Source organism: Esox lucius, chromosome 20 (genome assembly GCF_011004845.1).
Source record: "Esox lucius isolate fEsoLuc1 chromosome 20, fEsoLuc1.pri, whole genome shotgun sequence".
NCBI lineage: Eukaryota > Metazoa > Chordata > Actinopteri > Esociformes > Esocidae > Esox > Esox lucius.
Window position 1 is genome coordinate 977860 of NC_047588.1, and position 27010 is coordinate 1004869.

A 27010-nucleotide genomic window follows, 5' to 3' on the forward strand; every position below is an offset into this window, starting at 1 on the left:
TCTGTATTTATTTATTTCCATATTATTTTATTTCTGTATTTATTTATTTCCTTGTCCTTAAGCTAATGAGGGGGTGGGTCTAACAGTCAGATGTAGCGAACAAGCCCAGAGCAACAGCTAGAATCAGACTGTATTTTCCCTGGATTAAAATACTGTGTATTTTCCCTCATGAATTGACACTGTGTATGGATTCTTTATACCATAGTGAGTAAATCTTGAATGCTCCACCTCACAACATCTATTTTTTTGTCATAAAGCAATTTGCATAGGCCAAATTCAGATATAGAGTCTTGCACTGGAGCCAAAATTGTGGCTGGCTAAGAAAGTGCTTCTGGTTATACCCTGTATTTTGCCCCATAAATCGACACTCTATATGGATTCTTTATACCCTAGTGAGTAATGCCATGTTCTACCTCACCACATAATTTTTTTTGTTGTAGGGCAATTTGAATAGCCATATTTGGCTTACAGTGTATTGAACTGGAGTCAATGGAGTGGGTGGCTAAGAAAGTGCCGCTGGCCAATACCTGTATTTCCCCCCATGAATTGAAGTTCTTTATGGATTCTTTATAACCTAATGAGTAATACTGGAATGCCATGTTCCACATCACAACGTCTAGTTTTTTTGTTATAATGCAGTTTTTTGCATAGGTCAAATTGGGATAAAGAGTATTACATATTTTATGCCTTAATATTGTTTTTTAGGTTATTTTACATAATCCTGTTTAATTCTTCTGTTATTTCCTATTTGCATTCATTAGAAAATGTGTTAAAAATGCCGTCTTCACACTTAACCATCTTTAGAACGAATTAAGCAATATATTGACATCGGCGCTTTTAATCTGAAGGTATCCTGATTGCAATACGATTATGACGTCATCGTTAGTGCTGCTGGCAGAATACTAGTAGCGCATTTGATGACTGTTTGGCCTCTTCTTTTTCCGTTAGTGAATTAAGGTAAGTTGCTATGAATGTGGGAAAATATGCATTTGCGAGTTGTTTTAATATAACTAATTTGCTAGTTAACCACAACGCCTCAGTCATCTAAATTCGCTTATGCGTACAGTACCAATGTTTTTGTCCATGTGAATGCATGGTTTATTACTAGTACACCATGCATTGCTTGCTAACTTTCACTAGCTAGCGTTAGCTAACTCCTGTATTAAATGCTAACGGAAACGTGATAAGTCAAAGTTTCGCGCTTTAAACTGTACTGTAGTTAGAGTTAAGGTACGGTATGTAACCACATTGATTGTTAGTTAGTGTTAGCTTTGTACTGTACTGTGGTGGAAGCAGACTCGTTGCCACATGTTTTTATATTGGCGCTTGCCAGTTAAGATTAGCCTCTAGCTAGCTAACTTGATACCGACGGAGATGACTGCATGTTTCTGAAGTTTACTAGCTTCCGCCTCACACATGGACTGACTTAATGTCTGTAACGTTACAGCCATCATAATTTCCTAAGTCACAGGATATGTACAAGACGCATGGCAAACGTTACGAAGTTGTTAAATTAGTTTAGCTGTCTAGCCAGAATATGAATGGTACGTCTGTCATGTAAGTTTGCAGACAGGAACGACTATTGTTGTGCAGAACATTGGTGCCTGTCAGTCATAACATCGCATATGGATACTGGCATCATGATGTTTTGAAACAGCTGTCCTTACTGGTTTTGCCAGCAACTGAATTAATTAATAGGACTTTGTTCCCGTGTCCAAAACAACCCTGCTCTCTAGCAATGATCATATTTTTAACTGATATATTTTATTGCTGCAAAATCACTATTGCAGTATTAGAACTTATCTGGAATTGTGCTTTATCTAACAACCTTTCTAAAACAGTTGTTGACCATATATTAGTTTTCATTGTTGTTCTTTTTGTTTGTTTTTTTACAGGCTTTTTTCCCCTCTGAAATCTCTGTAGTTCTGTGTGTTTTGTTCGGGTCCTGTTGCTGCCATGCCTGCCAAGAAGGCTCCTAAGAGACCTGCAGAAAAAAAACAGGAAATAAAGGATACTAAGAAAGTTAAAAGTAAGATATGAAATGTGGCTCCAACATGAATTCTCCTGTGAGACATTTATCTTCTTAGTCAAGCGGTATTCTTAAACACAACCTGTTATGCTACCATAACCCATGTTGGAAATCATCAGCGCCTGTGCCTATAGATTGTGCTGTGTATTAAACAATAAAAACCATACTCTTTATCTGTGTCAGTTTCTCACAGCAGCCATGGGAAGGAGAAGGGCATGGTGCTGGTCCTGGGACAAGGGGACGTAGGACAGCTGGGTCTGGGAGAGGATGTCATGGAGAGGAAGAGGCCGGCCTTGGTTACCCTACCAGAGGGCATCGTGCAGGTGGCGGCGGGGGGCATGCACACAGTCTGCCTCAGTGACACTGGAAATGTGAGTGAAAGTGGCCATCCAATGACAACTATCTCTAATACTTAGATCTGTAAATCGCACGCCATCTCCTTTCTGTTCAATTTTAAGAGTTCAGATTAATCATGGTACTGAATTTAAAATCATGCTCAACTGACATCCTTCATTGAAACAGTTCATTAAGCCCTGTATTCACCAATTAGCCTAAATTGAGAGTCCGCATTTTGGGAGTTGCTTTGTTATTTACACTAATTTAACTGGCAAAACGGATGCTGCATCAGCACTCAGACCTGGAAAAACTGGTGGAAAATCTCTTAATGTAAAATAATTTCCCTTTTTATTTATTTTTTATTCTTCTCCGGTTTAGATCTACACATTTGGCTGTAATGATGAGGGTGCTCTTGGTCGCGACACTACCGTGGAGGGTTCTGAGACTGTGCCTGGAAAGGTGGCCCTGGGCGACAGGGTGGTCCAGGTGTCTGCTGGGGACAGTCACACAGCTGCGCTCACAGATGATGGCTCCGTCTACATCTGGGGCTCTTTCCGGGTCAGTGGTGGGTGGGGCTTAACTCTGTTTGGACACCCTGGGAAATGTTAATGCAGCATTCAATGTTCTGAAAATATTTTTGGTTGTAGACCCAAATCATATACCGGTTTTTCTGACACATTTTACAAAATGTTGTCTTTACCCTTTGTGTTAGGATAACAGCGGAGTCATTGGTCTTCTAGAACCTATGAAGAAGGTTACCTTGCCTGTCAAGATCCCCCTGAAAGAACATGTTACAAAAGTAGTGTCTGGTGAGAAATGGTGCTTCTTTCACTAAACTTTTGGATTTCTTCAGACTGCTGGGGATCTTTCCTTGCTCAGTAGGTCCAACATTGTGGAGTGTTGCAAATACTTGTATTCAGGGTGTCTGCAGGTCTTTAAAATCTTTAAATGCCTTAAATTAATTTATCTAAATTAAAGGCCTTAAAGTCTTAAATAGTCTTATTTTGTCTTTTAAAGGTCAAAAAAGTATTTCAGTTCTGTTATTGGGAAGAGGTGACACAATAAAAGCACTAGGATGAACCTGTCAGTCCTGTTGTGAGAATCTCTGCATCGATCTCTTATCCGGCTGTCTCCAGGGGGACATTTATGCCATGTCTGTACTTGCATTTAATATTCATCCTCAATGAATTAGTTCCCTTAACTGTTTACTGAACCACCCCGTTATCTCAATCCTCGCGTTCCCGCACTTGGATAGACTCATCAGTCCTTTTTTTGAGAGCAGCACAAGAACTTGCATCATCTGCAGATTGTTCCATTTACACAGAGGTTATTCCTCTGATAGCACCAGAACTTGCATTACAGAAAAATGATTGGTAAAACATAGCGAAATAGAATAACTGCAAAATAATAAAACATTGAATCACACAGCTTCGCCATTTTTAGTTTGGACTCTGGGCTGTAACTAACTAACCTAAGTTCATGGATTTAAGAGCCCTGCTCGGTTTGTAATCTTCAAACATATCAGAAATGTTTTTGGGTCTAAACCATTCAGTGATTTATACACTAAAAGCACCATTTTAAAATCTATTCTGTAACTGACTGGAAGCCAGTGCAAAGATTTAAGAACTGGAGTGATGTGCTGTGTTCTCTTGGTCCTGGTTAACATTCTAGCAGGAGCATTCTGAATGAGCTTCAGCTGTTTTAGTCTTTTTAGGGAGTCCAGTTAAGAGGCCATTACAGTAGTCAACCTTACTAGAGATAAAAGCGTGGATTAGCTTCTCTTGGTCTTTTTGGGGCCCCATGCTCTTGATTCTGGCTATACTTTTATGATGATAGAATGCTGTTTTGGTGACTGCCTTGATGTGACTGTTGAACATAAGGTCTGAGTCGATCAGAACACCGAGATTATGCACTTGGTCCCTGGTTTTTAGGGCCTGTGAATCCAGGTCTTTACTAATGGTTGTTCTCTTAACTTTGTTGCCAAACACAATCTCTGTTTTATCTTGGTTTAATTGTAGACAATTTTGGTTCATCCGGGTATTTATGTGCTCTGTACAGTGACACGGAGTCTATTGAGCTATTGTCATTCAGTTTGAGTCATATATTTGAGTATCATCTGCATAGCTATGGTTGTTAATGTTGTTTTGTAGAATTTGGCCCAGAGGTAGCATATAAAGATTGAACAGAAGCAGTCCAAGAACTGATCCTTGGTTGAACTCTGCATGTCATAGTCCCGCTATCAGATTCATGATTGCCAATGGTGACAAAGTAACTCTGGTCATATAAATAAGACCTGAACCGATTTAAGGACTCTCTCGGAGAGTCCTTGATTGGTTCTACACAATTTTCCGACCATTCCTGGGCTGGTGTGGTTACATGTGGTCTGCGGTTGTGAGGCCGGTTGGATGTACTGCAAAGTTCTCTGAAATGCCTTTGGAGTCGGCTTATGGTAGAGAAAGGAACATTCAATTCATGGGCAACAGCTCTGGTGGACATTCCTGCAGTCAGCATGCCAATTGCATGCTCCCTCAAAACTTGTGGCATTGTGCTGTGTGATGGAACTGCACATTTTGAGAGTGGCCAGCCTAAGGCACACCTCTGCAATAATCATGCTGTCTAATCAGTGTCTTGATATGCCACACCTATGAGGTTGATGGATTATCTCTGCAACGGAGACGTGCTCACTAACACAGATTTAGACAGATTTGTGAATAATATTTGAGAGAAATGGGCCTTTTATGTACATAGAAAGTCAGAATTAATAAAAAATAAATTCCAGAAAAATGTCAAATGTTATGAATTGATTAGCATTCTAATGACTAAATAAGTATTCGACCCCTCTGCAAAATATGACTGGGTGGCAAAACCCTTGTTGGCAATCACAGAGGTAAGATGTTTCTTATAGTTGGCCACCAGGTTTGCACACATCTCAGGAAGGATTTTGTCCCACTCCTCTTTGCAGATCTTCAAGTCATTAAGGTTTCAAGGCTGACGTTTGGCAACTTGACATCTCCCTCCACAGATTTTCTGTGGGGTTAAGGTCTGGAGACTGGCCAGGCCACTCCAGGACCTTAATGTGCTTCTTCTTGAGCCATTCCTTTGTTGCCTTGGCCATGTGTTTTGGGTCATTGTCATGCTGGAATACCCATCCACAACTGACTTCCAATGCCCTGGCTGTGGGAAGGAGGTTCTCACCCAAGATTTGACTGTACATGGCCCCGTCCATCGTCCCTTTGATGCGGTGAAGTTGTCCTGTCCCCTTAGCAGAAAAACACCCCCAAAGCATAATGTTTCCACCTCCATGTTTGATGGTGGGGATGGTGTTTTTGGGGTCATAGGCAGCATTCCTCCTCCAAACACGGCAAGTTGAGTTGATGCTAAAGAGCTCGATTTTGGTCTCATCTGACCACAACACTTTCACCCAGTTCTCCTCTGAATCATTCAGATGTTCAATGGCAAACTTCAGACAGGCCTGTATGTGCTTTCTTGAACAGTGGGACCTTGCGGGCGCTGCAGGATTTCAGTCCTTCACGGCATTACCAATTGTTTTCTTGGTGACTATGGTCCCAGCTGCCTTGAGATCATTGAGAAGATCCTCCCGTGTAGTTCTGGGCTGATTCCTTGCCGTTCTCATGATCACTGCAACTCCACGAGGTGAGATCATACATGGAGCCCCAGACCGAGGGAGATTGACAATTCTTGTGTTTCTTCCATTTGCGAATACTCACACCAACTGTTGTCACCTTCTCGCCAAGCTGCTTGGCGATGGTCTTGTATCCCATTCCAGCCTTGTGTTGGTCTACAATCTTGTCCCTGACATTCTTGGACAGCTCTTGGTCTTGACCACCATGGTGGAGAGTTTGGAATCTGATTGCTTCTGTGGACAGGTCTTTATACAGGTAACAAGCTGAGATTAGGAGCACTCACTTTAAGAGTGTGCTCATAATCTCAGCTCGTTACCTGTATAAAAGACACCTGGGAGCCAGAAATCTTTCCGACTGAGAGGGGATCAAATGCTTATTTCACTGATTAAATTGCAAATCAATTCATATCATTTTTGACGTGTTTTTATTGTTGTTATTCTGTCTCACTGTTCAAATAAACCTACTATTAAAGTAATAGATTGATCATTTCTTTGTCAGTGGGCTAACTTAAAATCAAATCTTTCCCCTGACTGTATCATTTACATTTTTTATCAGTGTCCTTTAAGTATTGTGTTGATGTTGGAAGCCTGAGACTGCTTGAGTTTTGATACAGGTCTATAGTTGTTCAATATACATGCATCTTTGTTTTTAAAGGATTAATGGCAGCTGTTTTTAGAGACATTGGGAAAATACCTGATTGCAGAGAGCCATAAACTATTTGCTGTAGATCCAGATGGCAGTGTGTCGACATGTGGAAGCTTTAAGATGTCGAATAGTTTTTTTCTAGGGATTTTTGGTCAATTGTATTAAAATGCGACCTAGCAACTGAGTTATGTCTTGGTGATCTTAACGACTGTACAGTGTCATTTTTTTTGACTGTGTAGTTCTGATGGTCCATCTAATACTTTAGATTTTTTCACGAAAGAAACAAATTCATTACATATCACAGTGGACACGTTCCTATGCTATCTGTTTAAGGGGATTTGTAAGCTTGTTGACCATAGCATATAGTGTTGGTATTCTTGACATTCCTGAGTTTGGCAGTGCGTGACCTACAGAGAGAACCTAAACACAGATGTTTCTGTTGTTCTCATTATCTTGGCCCATTTTACTTTTAATTAAACATATATTCATATGATTCCACACTCCCCTGTATCACAAATACAGCTCTGGAAAAAAACAGAGAAAATTATCAGTTTCTCTGGTTTTACTATTCATAGGTATGTGTTTGAGTAAAAGTAACTTTTTTTTATTATTTTTTTATTATATAAACTGCTGACAACATTACACCCAAATTCCAAATAAAATCTTGTAATTTAAAGTATTTATTTGTAGAAAACTGGTCAAAATAACAAATGTTTTCTTACCTCAAATAATGCAAAGAAAACAAATTCATATTCATTTTTCAACGACAGAATACTTGTTTTCACTTAGAAAGAGTTCAGAATCAATATTTGGTGGAATACCCCTCATTTTTTTATCACAGATTTCATGTGTCTTGGCATGCTCTCCACCAGTCTGTCACGTTGCTTTTGGGTGACCTTATGCCAGGAGTGGCATAAAAATTCAAGTAGCTCATTTGACCATCCATCTTCCTCTTGATCAAATTCCAGAGGTTTTAAATGGGGTTCAGGTCTGGTGATTGGGCTGGCCATGACAAGGTCTTGATCTGGTGGTCCTCCACCCACACCTTGTGACAGAAATCTATGCGTTTTCTTGTTATTTCTGACCATTTGATAAACAAAAATGTCTATTATGCTTGAATAAATTAAACCTCATTAACAAAACTGGTTTAAAAAATACTTTTATTACAACATTGGAAGGGGAGGGGAGTGAGTTTGAGGGACGGGTGTGGAGTTGAGAGAGGCAGTCAGTTGCAGAGGTAACATCCTGCTTCAGGGCATTTCACCCTCCTCTTTTATTAACTAAATAAAAGGATCTGAAAAGGCCATGATAGTCTATAGGACTGGACGATATGACCTAAAATCACGATTAATTGAAAATGTCAAATCAATTACTATTAATGAAAAAGATTTTAAAAAATTGCTTTGTTTTGTAATGTCAGGTTTACCTTGTGACATTGTAATATCAAGCACATTGTAACATTAAGGTGCTACATTATTGTTGTCACAGTATTTAGTGTGCTGAAGTAAAATTTTATTTATATAGCTCCTTTTTAAACACATGTAACAGTGCTTAACAATAATCGAAGAACAAAAAAGAAAAGGAGAATAAAACAGTCATATAAAAACATAGTCATTATCTTTCATGACACAAACAAACAAAAAATATAGCAGCCAGTCACCACCTAGACATCCCTAATTAGATTATTGAATACTATAGCATTGTCTGTTAAGCTGATATGCACATACCGATTTATAAGGTGCAGCCTGTGTCCAAAACACTCTGCCGTGTCCGTCTATTACGCTGTGCAGCTTTGACAACTTTAGTGCTAATGTCTGTCGTTATGGCCATGGGTTTTATTTTGAGTTCTCACACAGAAAGCATATCTCTCAGGCCCTGAACTATCATCTCTGATGTGTGACTGACTGGAAAATATGCTGTCTCAAGGCATCTGTTGCGCAGCTTCCATTCATTGTCAGTGTAGTGCTAAGTAAGGCTCAAGTATCGGTTCATCGTCCTACTTGACCAGAGATCCGATGTGGCTGCAAAGTGCTGAACAGACTTCAGCTGAGCTCCACTGTAGCTATGTGAGCCATATCCTTTGTGATGTAGTAACAAATGGTATTAGTTATTTCTTTCCATCTTCTGGAATCCTTTTCATAATGTGTAGCTTTGGGAAATGCTTGTTATCGACACCTGCTTTGTGGACGTACTTGCTGGGCGCTTGTCAGTTTCTCTTTTTGAGTCATGCACTGTTCGGTAACGTGATTGTGCTCCAAGTGTGGAAACAGATTGGTGGCATTACCTTGAAACTGTTTTTCTGTGTTTACATTTGACTTCATTGTGATAGGTGTCGTCCTTACTGAAGCCAAAATGTGTCCAAACGATGGACACTGCGTTTTTCTTTGGTATAAGTTGTTCAGTTGACTCGCTGTTTGAATTCTCCATGTTGCTTCCATGTGGCTGACTGGACGGGGTGGAGTCACGTGACTACACATGCGGTAGTATGTTTTTAACCTGTTAGGGCAAAAAAAGTCAATTTTCCCACATGTTTGAATTGCAGTGGGGTTTATGAACCTGTAGGAACTTTCCACTTGATCCACTAGATGTCAGCAGGATCTGGGTAAAGTTTCATGGCCATTTGATATAAAATTCAGTGATCTACTTACTCATTTGTAAAGCAAGGCCAAAGTGTCCTTTATGGATTGGCCACTTGGTGCCAAATTGGACACTTTGGACACATTCATTTTCATGTTCATACCTACTCAGAACATACCACAGTGCAAAAGTGATTAAAATAAGGGTTGCACACTCCCAGGAATGTTATACATGTTGGAAAATGTATTTCCCTTCATAAAGGTACTAACAGGAGGCGCCACAAGGAGGTGGATCCAATGATCTAACATCATATGTTAGATCACCACATATGATGTTAGATCATATGTGGTATCTATGCCTCCTTACACACACACAGATAGTAAGCAAACAGTTGGCAGGAGTAGAAAGGAAAAGAGTAGAAGGGAATAGGAGAAAGAAGGGGGATACTTATTGACTTGAGAGAAAGCTCTGAAATGGCCAGCCAGATGATGGCGTCACAGTGGGGGTCAAGAGCCAGAGGGACCTCCTGAATCACTGTTGGGGATTCATGGCGAAATATGGGATGAATAGGCCATAAGAAACAGCCACAACATGTCATAGCCAAATCGCATAGAAAATTGATTACATATTAGGGCGTTATGAACTGAAATCTACTATAATGACGTAACCCAATTTGCAGTAAGACGCTCAGAAACTGACATAGCGTAACATTGCCTAATATACTAATATACTGTATGTGTTGGGTAATCTCTTATTGTACTCACCAAGTTTCTTGACTCACAGTCCATGATTTATTCTAAAAAAAAAAATCATGCATTTCTAACTGCAGTATATCATTTAAAGTAGCCATTACAGCGACTAACTCCTATGCAAGTGTTTGAGTATAGTCAACATCCACACAACAGTTTTTCTAAGGAACCAGGGCTGCTAGTTTTGGGTCTGATGGTAAATTTTGTACTTACAATGAGGCGTCTTCTGATTTCTTATCTTGATGGTCCCAGAAATATAGCAAAGCATTGTTTTGTTTGATAAAATCTGTTTTTATAATTGAAAACGATTCATGTTCAATATAGCGTTGTAGAACGAAACCCAACTCGGTACAAAACTATACATGGTATTCTAAACCCTTACTAGGTTTTAACCCACCATAATTATTTCTGAAAAGAAGAGTCTCTAGCATTTAACCAGACATAGTTTACATGGCCTCTATGCTTCACACGACGTCAACAAAGACATGCAGTCTGGCACCGATTACGCACAGCTTGTGCGTTTTGATATGCATCTTCCTCAAATGACGACCAATTGATTTGAAACTTGCTAGGTTGAGAGCACACGAGCCACACTTTACGGCAATTATTGAAAGATCACCGTCGGACGCGCACACACAGGACACACCAACAGTGCTCACCATCCCAACAAATCTTCAACCAAACTTGAGAACCCCCCCCCCCCCCCCCCACCTTAGTGGAGTCCTCACAGAATAAAACATTATCAATGCTCTAAATGCGTTCAGCCCTCAAATTGCATCCGACATGACAAAGCACAACAAAACAGGCTATTTCTTGTATGCATATTAAAACATGCTATTCACCATCAAATTGCTTCTCAAATTAGTATTCAATTAGGAGAGCCTGGCCATTAGGGATGGGACGATAAACGATTTTATTACTAATCGCGATGGAAAATACTCACGATTATGAAATTGTGGAGAATTTCCATAATCGGGATTATCATATGTCGGGATAATCATCACCTGAGTGAAAAAGTTCTGCCAGTCGCTGAAGTTTCCTTGACTGCTTGTTTTTTTTTTTTTTTTTTTTGTAGAGCACACATCTCATCTCACGTGCTACGCCACCAAACATCCTCTGCAGTGTTTACTAATCAATGAAGCCGAATTGCTCTGCTAGCGTAACTAGAAGAATATTGTCAATTAACATAAAAATCTAAATTAAATTCTTATGAGTTGGGTATGTATTGTAATGACCAAGAATAAAATTTCCCAATTTCTTTACAACAGTAACCACTACACTTAGTAGTCTACAAAAAAGCTTCTGATCACGTCTCCACTTCCCCCTATATGCAAATAACTGTCCATTCCATTGCCGTTGAAAATAAGCGGTTGTCAGCAACGTTGAGCTCATACAAACCAATTATACTTATCCTAGATGGTATGCAGCTTCGAGGGAGGCAAGCAGAAAAAAAACCTGCAAACGAACTGCTAATTGTAGAAAATATGAATAAGATATACATTACTATACATACCTTTCAATTTTCTAATTATAATTTTGTTGTAGCCTGATTGTTAACGCTTTCCTACTGAAAGTGACAGGAGAAGACAAATAGAATATCATTGGTGCGTGCCAAAATAGCATTGACTATCTGCATGATCTGTACAATACATGATGCGCACAACATAATCGGGAGCTGTTATAATGAATTATAAAGTTTATGAACAATCGACACGTCACATAGGCCTATTGTTAGATAATAAGGCACATAAGATTCGCACAGAAGTTCATGCACTCACATGTCAGTACCAGTAAGAAATTAAATATATTTTCACCTCTGATCCGCGGAGGAGTGACTTGAAAAAGCTCTTACCAGTCACTGAAGTGTTTCTGATTACTTGTTTTGTTTACGTGTTGGAGCACATCACTTTTTAGATTAGATTCAACTTTGTCATTGAACAAGTACAGTGCAACGAAATGCAATTAGCATCTAACAAGTGCGAATAGAGGAGGGCGGAATTGTTTTTCTTTTTTTACCTTTATTTAACCAGGAAAATACTTGTTGAGATTAAAAATCTCTTTTTCAACAGTGTCCTGGCCAAGACAGGCAGCAGTACAACCATAGATACAACACAGAATACACAAGAACATAAAACAACTAAATTAGCAAATTCATCAACCACAAATCCTTAAAATATCTTGCAGAACAACTACAGCCAGATGTGGCTTCTTCCAAGTCAATTAATATCCTCTTAAAAGCAACCAATGGGACAAGCGTATTAAGTTTCAAATGTTTCTGTAACTTGTTCCATGCAGAGGGAGCAGAAAACTTAAATGCCTTTTTTCCCAGCTCAGTTGTAACATTTGGTACAGACAGAAGGAAAAGGAAGATTTTCTTGTATTAACCCTTGTGCCCTTCTCAATTTACTACCCTCATGACACCTTCGTGGACAAATGTATACGTACATTAAACTGATATAAAGTATTTATGCATTTAAAAAAAAATCTCTTTAAAAAAATCAGTTAATGAGTACCTATGATAAAAATTACAGACTTCTACATGCTTTAAGTGGGAAAACCTGCAAAATCTAGTTTATCAAATACTTGTTCTCCCCACTGTACATTGAGATTTACATGTTATTATAGTATTAGTTAATTATTAAACTTTCTTTATTTTATTTTAATGGCTTTTAAATGTACAAGAATAATATTTATGTAATGGAAGAATATCCGATCAGCCGTTTTGAGCTCAAAACCAGAGTTGTTATTGGGATTTATATTAATGGGATAAAATTGTAAATCGGGATAATTTGGCCCAGGATAATCAACATTTTCATATCATCCCACCCCTACTGGCCATTAACTAGGGTTAGGGCGATCAATATTCTTTAAGTTCCAGCTGTCCTGAATGTTTAGGTACAATACACTTTTGGGAATAAACATTTAGAACTCTGAATTAATGGTCATGAAAGCTCACATCAGTTCCTTGTCTCGTCCATGATTCCGCGGTCCCATAAAAGGGACACCATCTTGTGATCGCTGTCGTTCGGCCAACAAACAAACTTATTCCTTTGTCTTTGGTCTTTGTCTGAACCGCACCTTCCATGAATCCTCCAAGCACAACTTCCTCCGAATCCATCTTGCTACGCTGGAAAACTTTCTTATTCTTTCTGTCCATTTCGATTTCAGGAGTCATTGTTAAAGGGAACCCTGACTATTAAGATACATAGGCCTAAATATGCTACCATTGTTCTCCCCTGCAAAAAAAACAGTTAGAAATACATAATATTTTCGTTATTTAAAAAATCCTCACATTGTATTACAGATTTTGAATTACGGAGGCAGCCATTATTTTTTGCGTTCGAAATGCATTCTGGGTTGATGACGTGTAATGGTTGTGTTCCGATTGAGAGGTGAGGTATAATGCCACATTGTGCAGCATTTGGTTGTAATTTCCAGTCCAAAGGCAACAAGGGGAGTGATGTAAGCCTCCACTGCTTTCCTCACGAGAAGATGATAAGAAAACAGACCCACGGCTGTGTTCACGCCACTTCAGCCCTGATGCATTTGAGGCATTTAGTTGGCTAAAAGAGCTCACAGGGGCTGATGGTTACCAGCGAAGACTAAAACCAATGCCGTGCCTTCAATTACCCCCCCACAAGGAGCCTAAACATCTGCGCATAGCGTGTGAAAGCCGTGCTAACAAACGTCTTAGGCAAGAGACTCTGGACACTCCTGCTAGGATGTAAACAACCCGCTCCTACAGTTTCAGTCGTGGAAGACAAATCATCGGACACTACGCCGATCATGGAGGTAACCGACAATCCACCAGATGCAGCTGTACAGTGGCCAGCAGATGTGGACTACCCAGTCAAATCGGACCGTATGTGTGCAGGTAAACCTGAAATTGAGTTGGGCATATGTGTACAGGAGGATGATGTTGGTAACTCTCAGGATCTGTTCCTCTCAGATGATGAACTTGGTGAACAGAGTCACAGTACTGTCGATCTGATCCGGAATACATTTTAAGTTCTTTTTAAGAAAAGACTGAACGGCAGACGTGTTCATGTCGCTGTTACTGTAGGCCTACTGTCAAAACTTAGCTGGTACGTTGGCGCAGCGCAGGTGGTGCAACCTTTACACATCACTACCTAGAATGCATTGAGACATACATAAACATGGCGGCCTACAAGTGAACGGATTATCTGCGTTTTTTAACAAAAACAAAAACATTTTTGTTTGTTTATGTACCACCTTTTTTGTTACTGACGCCCACGTTATCTTATAAGGCCAACATGCCGTACTAGTCGGGGTTCCTTTTAATTATCTTTTTTTTTTTTGTTGGTGTCCATTTTGCACCATGATATTTAAATATGAGCTCATGCGCTTCAGTGGCTGCAGGTCCCCTTCTCCTGTTTTATGCATACGACTGAAGGACGGCATTATTTAATTTTACCAGTACATATCACTGTATAATCGCCTAACACACAATAGCACTGTCATACTGTGGTCACCCGAAATACAGTTTAGCACTAACTGGTTCCTGTGCTAAAATTAGCACGGACTCTCGAAAGTATCCACCCTTAGAGAGTTGCGTGATGATATTTGTGGCCTAGTCAGGGAGTAACTAGGTCTTCTCTCATTTATCCACCCCTCAAGTTACTCAATATTATTTGTGGCATAGGTCTTATTTTTGAGTACCTAAGCTATTGTGGTCTTGATTTGTTTACATGGTGTAGTTTTACGACTCACTGTTCAGTTTTTCAGCAACCAGTACTGCTTCCTTGTGATTTTATACGATTGAGTTATTTTCCTACTGTCAATGCATTTGAGCTCAATTTGGCTCCATATGGTTGCTAGCGGTTAAATACATTGAAGGGCACAGATGTTTCAGTTGTTCTCATTATCTAAGCACATTTAACTTTCATGAAACTTATTCATATGATTCCACACAAGCTAGGTAATTTAACTAGCTCATTAATAGACATTGGCTGTTAAATGTCCCGCATGTACCATAAGAAAGTGCAAATTAAATCAGAAGTTGTTGGACAACAGCAACTTTGGTTTGTGGTTCAAATCTGAACTGAACTAATCTGTTGAAAGGAAAGAACACGAAGCCTACTGTGTTTTTTGCGTGAAATTTTTTATGATTGGCACTATGAGAATTTAATCTGTGGAATCACATGAACGATGTAAAACGATGTTCATGATAGTGAAACTGGCTGGACGCTGCGGAGGGAATTAAACAACATTGGAGATACAGTAACCTGTTTCACTAACAATGCATATCGGTGCTACAGTCATGTTCTCCTGCCGTATCATCTCATCTTCATCCGCTTATCCGGTATTGGGTCGCGGGGGCAACTGCTCCAGCAGGGGACCCCACATTTGCCATCTCTGACTGGGGGATCCCGAGGCGTTCCCAGGCTAGTGTCGAAATATAATCTCTCCACCTAATCCTGGGCCTACCCCGAGGTCTCCTTCCAACTGGACATGCCTGGAACACCTCCCTAGGGAGACGTCCTGGGGGCATCCTTACCAGATGCCCGAACCACCTCAACTCGATGCAAAGGAGCAGCGGCTCTACTCCGAGTTCCTCACGGATGAAGCCAGCCGCCCTTCTGAGAAAACCCATTTCAGCAGCTTGTACTCGCAATCTTGTTCTTTCGGTCATGACCTAGCCTTCATGACCATAGGTGAGGGTAGGAAGGAAAATTGACCGGTATATCGAGAGCTTTGCCTTCTGACTCTCAGCTCTCTTTTCCTCACAACGGTGAGGTAAAGTGAATGCAATACCGCCCCCTCTGCTCCGATTCTCCGGCCAGTCTCCCGCTCCATTGTCCCCTCTCGCGAACAAGACCCTGAGATACTTGAACTCCTTTACTTGGGGTAACGCCTCATTCCCTACCTGGAGGGGGCACCCCATCGGTTTCCTGCTGAGAACCATGGCCTCAGATTTAGAGGTGCTAATCCTCATCCCAACCGCTTCGCACTCTGCTGCGAACCGGTCTAGCGAGTGCTGAAGGTCACAGACCGATGATGCCATCAGCACCACATCATCCGCAAAAAACAGCGATGAGATCCCCAGCCCACCGAACTGCAACCCCTCCCCACCCCGACTAAGCCTCGATATCCTGTCTATAATAACATATCCCGGAAGGCCTCCTTCTTCAGTCTGACTGCTTCCCTGACCACCGGTGTTCGAGGGTTGCCGCCCCTTGATGCACCTAAGACCTTTAGACCACAGCTCCCCGCCGCAGCTTCGGCAATGGAGGCTTTGAACATCGATCACTCCAGTTCAATGCCCCCAACCTCCACAGGGATGCCACAAAAGCTCAGCCGGAGGTGTGAGTTGAAGATCTTTCGGACGGGGGCCTCCTCCAGACGTTCCCAGTTCACCCGCACTACCCGTTTGGGTTTTCCCGGTCTGTCCAGAGTCTTCCCCCACCCCCTGACCCAACTCACCACCAGATGGTGATCGGTTGACAGCTCTGCCCCTCTCTTTAGCCGGGTGTCCAAAACTTGCGCTTTCAGGTCCGATGACACGATCACAAAATCAATCATCGACATTCGGCCTAGGGTGCTCTGGTACCATGTACACTTATGAGCATCCTTATGTTCAAACATGGTGTTCGTTATAGATAATCCATGACTAGCACAGAACTCTAACAACAAACGACCACTCGAGTTCAGATCAGGGAGGCCATTCCTTCCTATCATGCCTCTCCAGGTGTCTCCCATCATTGCCCACGTGTGCGTTGAAGTCCCCCAGCAGAATGATTGAGTCCCCATACAGGACTCCATTCAGGGTCTCAAAGAAGGCCAAATACTCCGAAACTGCTGTTTGGGGCATATGCCCAAACAATAGTCAGACCCCCCCACAACCCGTAGGCGTTGGGAGGCGACCCTCTCATTCATAGGGGTAAACTTCAACATAGCGGCACTCAGCCGGGGCTTGTATCTCCTGCCGTTGCATGCAAATATGGAAGCACCTTAAACAGCTGCTTGTTTTGGTGCTCATCAACTAAACCAAAAACAGCAATAATTAATTAGCCTTCATTTTTATGCTTGAATTTCGATGTTGACAATGATTTTATTAGTTGACAAGATGAACCCTGTTTGTTGGTCAATTTTTGGTTGAACTTTTGGCGCCTAGACCCAGAAAGCGATACTGCTCACGGGATTGAACACCCTGCGCCGCTAGCAAAACTGCTTGCATTTTGCCGCCCACCACCCTACTTCAGTTGAATTGGAGTCCTTATGTATTTTTTGCGTGGAGTGTAGTTGTGATATTGGTCTTAAACTGAATTTGAAGTGGCATTAAAAAAGTCTTACATTTAACTTGCTGAAACCTGTAGATACCCTGTCTATTAGAACAATCATGATTTCTTATTCTGCGTTTTCGAGTGCATTGCTTTTTCAACATCAGCGCTTTCTACCACATTGTTCCATGCTCAAGACTGATGGTTGACAATACCCCCACCCCCTTCAGGTAATGACCATTTGGTAATGCTGACTGCAATTGGTGACCTTTACACATCCGGCTGCGGAGAGCAAGGGCAGCTGGGAAGGGTACCAGAGTTCTTTGCCAATCGAGGGGGCAGGAAAGGACTTTGTAAGTACCAAGACAACCTTCATTAACCTGTTCAGCACAGCAAAAAGGATGCATAGTATATTGGCCCAGTTATTAGCTTCAGTTTGGGTGTGTACACTTAAATGATGATTGGATATTCTATGGTCAAGATGGTCACTACATACATTTTCTGTTTGATCACTCTGTGTGAGTCTGTTCATATGACCATGTTTCTGTTTGATTACAGTACGGTTGTTGATACCACAGATGGTCAAGGTCCAGTCTAGAGGCAAGGTTCACTTTACAGACGCATTCTGTGGGGCCTATATGACCTTTGCGGTGTCAGGAGAAGGCCACGTCTACGGATTTGGGCTGTCAAACTATCATCAGCTTGGTGAGTGTGAACAATTATTCAACCACATTCAGAAATACTGTAACAGAACTGGAGGGATTGATAGACATGACAAAAAAAATACAGTACACAAAACCTTACCTTTGCAGTCCACAAACATGATGGGTTTATCGTTTCAGATATTCTTGTTTGAAACATAACAATAATCTTTGTTTGTATAGCTGAGACATACTCTATATGGCCAAGGATATGTGCACACACCTACCTATTATTTAGTTTAGGTGTTTCAGCCACATCCATTGCTTGCAGGTGCATAAAATCCAACACATAGCCATGATGTCCCTGTAGACAAACATTGGCAGTACAATGGGTCGTATTGAAGAGCTCAGGGTCTTTAAACGTGCTCTGTCATTGGATGCCACCTTTGCCACAAGTCAGTTTGTGGAATTTCTGCCCTACTTGATCTGCCCCGGTCAATTGTAAGTGCTGTAATTGTGAAGTGGAGGTATCTCGGAGCAACAACAGCCCTGCCACAAAGTGGAATACCACACAAACTCACGGAGTGGGGCCGCCCATCTGTTCCAAACTACAACATCAGCACAAGAACTGTGCGTCAGGAGCTTCAGGAAATGGGTGTCCATGGCCGAGCAACAGTATGTAAGCCTCGCATCAACGTGCAATGCCAAACGTCAGCTTTAGTGGTGTAAAACATGCCACCACTGGACTCTGGAGCAGTGGAAACTTGTTCTCTGGAGTGATGGCTAACACCTGGATGAATCTGGGTGTGGCCGATGCCAGGAGAACATTACCTACCGGAATGCATAGCGCGTGCTGTAAAGTTCAGTGGAGGAGGGATAATGGTCTGTGTTTCAGGGTTTGGGCTAGGCCCCTTAGTTCCAGTGAAGGGTCATCTTAATGCTACAGGACACAAAAACATTTTATACAATTGGGTGCTTCCAATTTAGGGGCAACAGTTCAGGAAAGGCCCTTTCCTGTTCCAGCCCTATGCACAAAGTGGGGTTCCGTAAAGACATGGTCTTTACGGGGTTGGTGTGGAGGAACTCAAGTGGCTTGCACAGAGCCCTGACTTCAGCCCCGAACAAAAGGCTTGTATGTAAATAGACTTTTCTGTTTGTTGTTCACCACTAGGGTGTCCTGCATGCTCTTGTATTTACTGAGTCAAACTTTCCATTGCCTTTTTTCTATGCTGTGCAACTATCTGCTTTAGAATGGCAGGCACCTGCATCAGAGAAATTGTTGTGAAAAACCCATTGACTTATAGACCTCTGTGCTTTTCAGGAACCAAAGAAATAACCACCTGCTTCGTTCCAATTAAACTTACATGCTTTAAAAACTCCACCATTAAATGGATGAGCTTCGCAGGGGGACAGCATCATACAGTTTGTCTTGACTGTGATGGTAAGGAGTATTATTTTACACACTCTTGGTCAGAGCAACCATGTCAGAGCTTGAACTTCCTTATTTGGGATGTTTCAAGTCTCATCTTGTTCATATTGCCTAAATTTAGGATGTTGAAATGTGATGTCTCCTGTGTGTCTGTATTCGTTCAGGGAAGGTATACAGTTTGGGCCGGGCGGAGTATGGCCGTTTGGGTCTCGGCCAGGGTGCAGAAGAGAAGAGCGAGCCCACACCAGTCGAAGGTCTGGACGGAGCCCAGGCAGTGGCGTGTGGGGCGTCTGTCAGCTACGCTATTACCAAAAAAGGTGAAGTCATTGTTAGATGATCTCTTCCGGGTTTTTTAAAGGTCCAGCGCAGTGAAAGTTCAACTTTTCCTGTACTTTTCCCTTATTGTACAACGGCTGATGATTGGTGTTATTTCTTGTTAAAACCATAGAGAACCTTTTAGCCGGGAGTTTTTTGGTTTCCTTGTAACATCAGCTAGCCAGTATAAGTAAAAACCTCTGTTTTTATATAAATGTTTAATCAGCACAATCGATTATCTGCATTAATTAATGCAACCTGTGTCCAATTAGGAGTTAATAATGTGTATTTACAATTCTGCCTGGCTTGATTTATTTTTCTCTATGAATGTAAATAGCTGTTGGCTGGAACTGGAGGACCGCATATTAAAACAATTATTTAGTACAAATCCGCCGAAAACTATTCGACTGAATAATACAGTTGAAAGAGACCCTAAAAATGACAAGTCAGTAAAAGGTTGTTCAGAAAGAAGAAATTGTTTGCGATCTGCACTTTACCAATGACCATGACATTCCACCGGGTCACCACGTTTATCAGAAGATTGTGCAATTGCCGGCAACTTCTGCTTCTCTGTAAGCACTTGGCTGGCTGTAGTGCTGATGTAAAAACAGCTTGTGCCAGACTCGTCCAAGCAAGTGTGCGATTGCTGAAAGTTTGAGAGCAGCCTGCGACATGAAGCCGCTCCATCAATGCCACAACACCGATCATATTATTTACCTTTCTTCATACAAAGAAATCTACTTAGACCAAGGTCTTTTTCACAGTTGAGGCCTGTATTACCACAATAAAAACTCATACAAAATGGAAATACCACATAAGTTAGGAAAATGCGCTAAAGGCACTAAAACAGTTAAGATAAAATATTCAAAAGCGGTTTTACCCAGAATAGGCCCACGGTATCTCCAGCACTGTCCAGCCTTTATAGTGTTTAGTAAAAGTTGTTCTGCCAACTAAATTTCTCAGATATTCAGGATGTTTTTGCATGACTGCCTTATATAAAAACTTCCAATATCTGGCCCTTTTTTATGTCAGTAATTTGCAACAGTAATAAAACGTAAGGTTGTAATCGATTGTATCCAGTGATCTGAGTACAGAAGCCAAGGCATGCATATACTATATCACCATAATGTAGCATATTTAGCAGCATTGTCCGTCACAATGGCTGGTTATTCTTTTCTCTAACCTTCCACTCAGTTAACACTTCCAACGAGAAAATGTATAGATTTATAATGGCGATTTTAATAATAGATTAAAAAAAATTGTTACCCAGCCCTAAGAAATATATAATAGGTAATTGCCTGTAAACGTCGGCTACTTGATACAAGAGAAAGTGTCACTCAAGGGTTGAGGATCAAGTTTATTTGTCAAATGCACTGAACAAAACAGCGTCATGCTGCACAATAAAATTCTTGTGCAATGGCACCCGACAACTACTTAGTGAGAATTATAGTGAGAAATATAGTCAAACAAAAAGTAAAACAATAATAAACATAACACTGTACACTTGCAGCAGTTTAAAAAGAGTACTGTAAACTAGCAGCAATCTGGGTAGTATTATTGAACATTATAGGTATGGCAATAATATAAAACATTGTAGCCTAGCAGCAATTTGATACTCTTATTGAATATAACCGATACATATAGCTTATGAATGGTGGCATAGCACACTAAAATTATCTTAGCACACTATACTACAATGTTTGCCTAACTAGCAATCTGGCAACTGTGCAGATCTCTTCTCAGTGAATGAGTAGATGCTGCAATGTTTTAGACACAGGCATTTGGCCCATCTTGAAATTGCTAATACGTGTTACAAGCTTCAAAGGTTTTTCTTAAATTCAGTTAGCACGATATATAGACTAGGATTTATATGATCTCATTCTAGAAGTTAGGTTATCTACTCTGTTTACACGTGTTTGATTGCGATATTTGTACACAAACTTGCGGTTCAATCCTAGTTGAGACTAGTGTTCAAACTCTGCAATGCTCTCTAGACAATCTCTTACCGGCTAAGTGCTATTTTATCTCACTGGCGAACACAAAACAAAAGCCAATATCAGCATGTGAACTAGTGATGGTGTTCAGTGTTGGGTCTGATACAAGGTGAGATCCAATGGAATACTTGTGAATTCAATTTGCCAGAACCTAGGAAAGAGGTGGGCAGAACCATGCTCGAGCTAGCGCGAAGCTACTCTTTTGAAGTATGCATCGGTCATGATTCAAGTCACCCTTCACTCCTGAACAATGCGATTTGTACTTTTGTATATTTACAATTGTGCTCAAGTTTGCATACCCTTGGGGAATTGGTAATATTTGTACCATTTGTCAAGTGAGCCGGCAAAACACATCTTTTATTTCTTATGGGATTCACATTCAACTGTAGGTCATAACAGAATGGCACAATCATAAAACAAAATATGGCAACAAAGAAACTTGAACTGACCCCTGTTCCAAAGTCTGCTTACCTTTAGTTCTGTGTATTGCCCCCTTTAGCATTAATGACAGTGTGCTGTCTTTTGTAATAGTTGTCTATGAAGCCCGAATTCGTGCAGGTGGTATAGCTGCCCATTCGTCTTGGCAAAATGCCTCCAGGTCATGCAAAGTCTTTGGTCATCTTGCATGAACCATGCATTTGAGATCTCCCCAGAGTGGCTCGATGATATTAAGGTCAGGAGACTGTGATGGCCACTGCTGAACATTCACCTTTTTCTGCTTTTACCACTTGGGATGGTAATTTCATCCATCAGAATTCTTAGAGGAAGTACTGAGACAAAATGCTCCTGGCACTATTTAATAGTTTATTTGCAAATAGAGAGACGCGTCAAACACTTACGAATAATCATCTGAGGAGTCTCTAACTTAATACATGAAAATCATCAGTACTTATAGTGGAAAAAGGGGTGTGGTAAGATGCTGCCCATTTGTCTTGTCAATAAAACACATTCCCTTTGTTCTGTCAATACCTAGGCTTCACACAATGGGCAAGCTGTCCTTCCCCACACAGGTATCCTCATGAACTCTAAAGAGCTCTTGCAGCATCCGGACAGACAATAAATGCCCTGATGAGTTATACAGATGCGCAGATTAATGATTAACCATATCTGCCTATACCAGTCAATGATGCCCCCTAGGCAAATACCAGGTCCCCCTCTGCTACATTCCTAAGGAGCAAAGGACAGATACCCTTCTTGGTTTAAGCAGAGGAACAGATGGTCACAGACGTGTGTCACAATCAAAGAAAATGGTTACATACCAAGCAATAGGAAAGCCCCCCCCCGTTGACTTGTTGACCCCTTTCCAAACATCGCGCTTATGGTTGTGAAGCTCTATTTTGTTCTCGTCACTCCATATTACAGTGTGCCAGAAGCTGTGAGGTGTACCAAGGTGTTGTCAGGCATATTGTGACCAGGCTTTTTGTGGCATTGGCGCAGTAAATGCTTCTTTCTGGCAACTCAACCATGCAGTTCAGTTTTGTTCATTGTCGTATTGTGCTCCTTGAAACAACCACACAGTCTTTTTCCAGAGCAGCCTGTATTTTTCCTGAGGTTACCTGTGGGTTTTTGTATCCTGAACAATTCTTCTGGCAATTTTGGCTGAAATCTTTCTTGGTCTACCTGACCTTGGCTTGGTATCAAGAGATCCCAGTTATTTTCCACTTCTTAATAAGTCATTGAACAGTACTGCCTGGCATTTGCAAGGCTTTGAATATCTTTTTATATAATTTTCCATCTTTATAACATTCCATTACCTTTTTACTCTGGTCTTTTGATAGTGAGCCATGGGGAGCAGAAAATGACTATCTAACCTGCTCAGTGCATCCACGTGAGAGCTAATAAACTCATTGACTATTTATACACAGACACTAATTGCAATTTACAAAGCCACTGGTGTGTGAAATTCACTTTTAATTGCCATTTTCACCTGTGTGTCCGTGTGTGTCCGTAACCAGGCCAAACATTCAAGGGTATGTAAACTTTTGATCAGGGCCATTTGGGTGATTTCTATTATCAATATGGTAAAAGGAGCCAAAAAAACTGTGATAATAAATGGCCTCATATGATCTCTCATCTTCATCCGCTTATCCGGTATCGGGTCGCGGGGGCAGCAGCTCCAGCAGGGGAGCCCAAACTTCCCTTTCCCGAGCCACATTTGCCAGCTCTGACTGAGGGATCCCGAGGCGTTCCCAGGCCAGTGTCGAAATATAATCTCTCCACCTAGTCCTGGGCCTACCCTGAGGTCTCCTCCCAGCTGGATGTGCCTGGAACACCTCTCTAGGGAGACGTCCTGGGGGCATCCTTACCAGATGCCCGAACCACCTCAACTGGCTCCTTTCGACGCAAAGGAGCAGCGGCTCTACTCCGAGTTCCTCACGAATGGCTGAGCTGTTCACCCTATCCCTAAGGGAGAAGCCAGCCACCCTTCTGAGAAAACCCATTTCAGCCGCTTGTACTCGCGATCTTGTTCTTTCGGTCATGACCCAGCCTTCATGACCATAGGTGAGGGTAGGAAGGAAAATTGACCGGTATATAGAGAGCTTTGCCTTCCGGCTCAGCTCTCTTTTCCTCACAAGGGTGCGGTAAAACGAATGCAATACCGCCCCCTCCATTGTCCCCTCACTCGCGAACAAGACCCCGAGATACTTGAACTCCTTTACTTGGGGTAACGCCTCATTACCTACCCGGAGGAGGCACTCCATCGGTTTCCTGCTGAGAACCATGGCCTCAGATTTAGAGGTGCTAATCCTCATCCCAACTGCTTTGCACTCGGCTGCGAACCGGTCCAGTGAGTGCTGAAGGTCACAGGCCGATGATGCCATCAGCACCACATCATCCGCAAAAAACAGCAATGAGATCCCCAGCCCACCGAACTGCAACCCCTCCCCACCCCGACTACGCCTCGAAATCCTGTCCATAAAAGTTACAAACAGGATTGGTGACAAAGCGCAGCCCTGGCGGAGGCCAACCCCCACCTGGAACGAGTACGACTTACTACAGAGAACCCGAACACAGCTCTCACTTTGGACATACAGGGATTGGATAGCCCTCAAAAGGGACCTCCTCACCCCATACTCCCACAGTATCTCCCGGGGGACCCGGTCATACGCCTTCTCCAGATCCACAAAACACATGAAGACTGGATGGGCATATTCCCAGGCCCCCTCCAGGATCCTTGCAAGAGTAAAGAGCTGGTTGGTTGTTCGCATTGTTCCTCTTCAATCTGAGGTTCGACTATCTGCCGAACCCTCCTTTCCAGTACCTTTGAGTAGACTTTCCCAGGGAGGCAAGTGTGATACCCCTGTAATTGGCACACACCCTCTGGTCCCCCTTTTTGAACAGGGGAACCACCACCCTGGTCCGCCACTCCTTAGGCACTTTCCCCGACTCCCACGCAATGTTGAAGAGGCGTGTCATCCAAGACATCCCCTCCACAACCAAAGCTTTCAACATTTCTGGACGGATCTTGTCAATCCCCGGAGCTTTGCCACTGTGGAGTTGTTTGACTACCTCAGTGACTTCTGCCATGGAGATTGACGATGCTTCCCCATCAGCCTCCATCTCTGCCTCCACTATAGAGGGCGTGTTAGTGGGATTTAGGAGTTCCTCAAAGTGTTCCTTCCATCGCCCAATTACCTCCTCAGTTGAGATCAACAGTGTTCCATCCTTACTTTACACAGCTTGGATAGTTCCCCGTTTTCCCCTCCTGAGGTGGCGGACGGTTTTCCAGAAACACCCTGGTGCCGAACGAAAGTCCTTCTCCATGGCTTCCCCAAACTCCTCCCACACCTGCTGTTTTGCCTCTTTCACAGCTTCTTATGATCACAATCCTTAAATAATAGAATTTATTTTTGCATGATCAGTCATATTTTCAACATCAAAGCCAAAATTTCACAATTTCTGCCAAGGTATGCAAACTAATGAGCACAACTGTATAAATGTTACCGCAGGTAAGGTTGAAATGTAATCAACTCTGTTTGTTACCTATTCTACTTTTGGGAACCAAAAAATGAATTGATTGGATTTCATTATTGAGGAAACTGGCAGATTGTCGCCTCATTTAGGGGCTTCTTCGAGTGGGGAGTAAAAATTACGATATCATAAATCACCTTGCATGTGGTTGGCTCCTTGTCTGTCTCTGCCATATGTTGTCTATGCGGTCCACTGATTTTTGTCTGTGTGTGTTGCAGGGTCTGTCTATGCCTGGGGCATGGGTACTAACCTGCAACTTGGCACGGGTGAGGAAGACGACGAGTGGAGCCCTGTAAAGATGATGGGCAAGCAGCTGGAGAAGCGCATAGTACTGATGGTGGCCAGTGGAGGGCAGCACACAGTCCTGCTTGTTAAAGACGAGCAGGAGAGCTGATGTCCTCAGGCATGGGGTGACCTATTGGTGTGTGCGTGAGGGGTCGGTGTTAGATGCCTACATGTAGGGGAGGGGTTTGTGGCCAAATGTGACTTCCGGTGCTGAGCCAGGCTAGCCCTTGAAGTTGGTAAAGTGGCCGAGGTGCGACTTCGTCATCCCCGTTAAAGAGGACTCTGGTCTCCCAATCAGCGCCAGTGGAATCCTGTAATGTATTTCGATGTGTTTCAGTAGATCATGATGAATAAGCGAGAAACTATATATTTTTTTTAATCTACTTTGTGCTTATTTTTCTTTCTTAAATTCTTTTTAATGAGAATCTTTAGTATGCCTGTCAGGGATGCCAGTCATTGTGTGTGTATGTTTGCAAGGAAAATTAGTGACAAGCCTTTTAATTAGTCACAGCTCATTCTTGTTACAAGCAATACAACTCCCACGCCAACATCATTAATAAGTAATACTACTACTTGTTGATGATGGCATTTGAGAAATATGGCCTTAGGTGTCTTGAAACTGTAGTAGAGACAGCTGTTCACTGTACCCCCTTGCACAAGTTTTTGCCTGTCCAATTTGGAAATAAAGTAGAATTTTATACTGATTATTGTTTGGATGTTATTTTTGTCGGACCACGTAAGCAGAGCCGGCCAAGAAGAGCGAATGTCTTGAATGAGTGATTTCCACATTCGATTTGTTCAGGATAGACAAAAACTTCAATAGCTACATTATAGTAAGCTTAAAACAGAACTGTTTACGGTTATATTGCGTCTATTTCTGGCGGATTTTCAAAGTACATATCCATGCGTGCTTTATGGGGTAATATAGGCTAGATCAAAAACCCCTGAGCAGTAAAAGAGTAGGGGTTGCCACGATTCTCTTGTCTTCACTGGATGGAAAGTCAGTTTGTCACCTATATTGATAATTATTTTATTAGTGTCATTCACGAATGAAAGAAAAAAACTTTGTTGTGCCATTAAATGAAATGGCTTTGGCAGTGTAAATTTCATCTTCAGTCTTGCTAGCAATTACTTAATTCTTATGAATATTCCA

General features: G+C 41.8%; 1 protein-coding gene across 2 annotated transcripts; it reads left to right on the plus strand.

Moving 5' to 3' along the window:
- The first annotated feature begins 852 nt into the window (after nt 1-852).
- On the plus strand, nt 853-26561 carry rcc1 (regulator of chromosome condensation 1). Of its 2 annotated transcripts, none has more exons than XM_010868052.4 (10): nt 853-957; nt 1896-2029; nt 2213-2400; nt 2744-2923; nt 3078-3174; nt 17452-17574; nt 17780-17926; nt 19184-19303; nt 19456-19608; nt 25791-26561. In XM_010868052.4, the coding sequence occupies exons 2-10, from the start codon at nt 1957-1959 to the stop codon at nt 25964-25966; spliced, it is 1257 nt and encodes a 418-aa protein (XP_010866354.1). In that variant the 5' UTR covers nt 853-957; nt 1896-1956; the 3' UTR covers nt 25967-26561. The 2 variants fall into 2 exon arrangements, with proteins under 2 accessions (XP_010866354.1, XP_028971781.1); XM_029115948.2 differs by having other exon boundaries at nt 890-957; nt 1924-2029.
- Nucleotides 26562-27010: the final 449 nt, after the last annotated feature.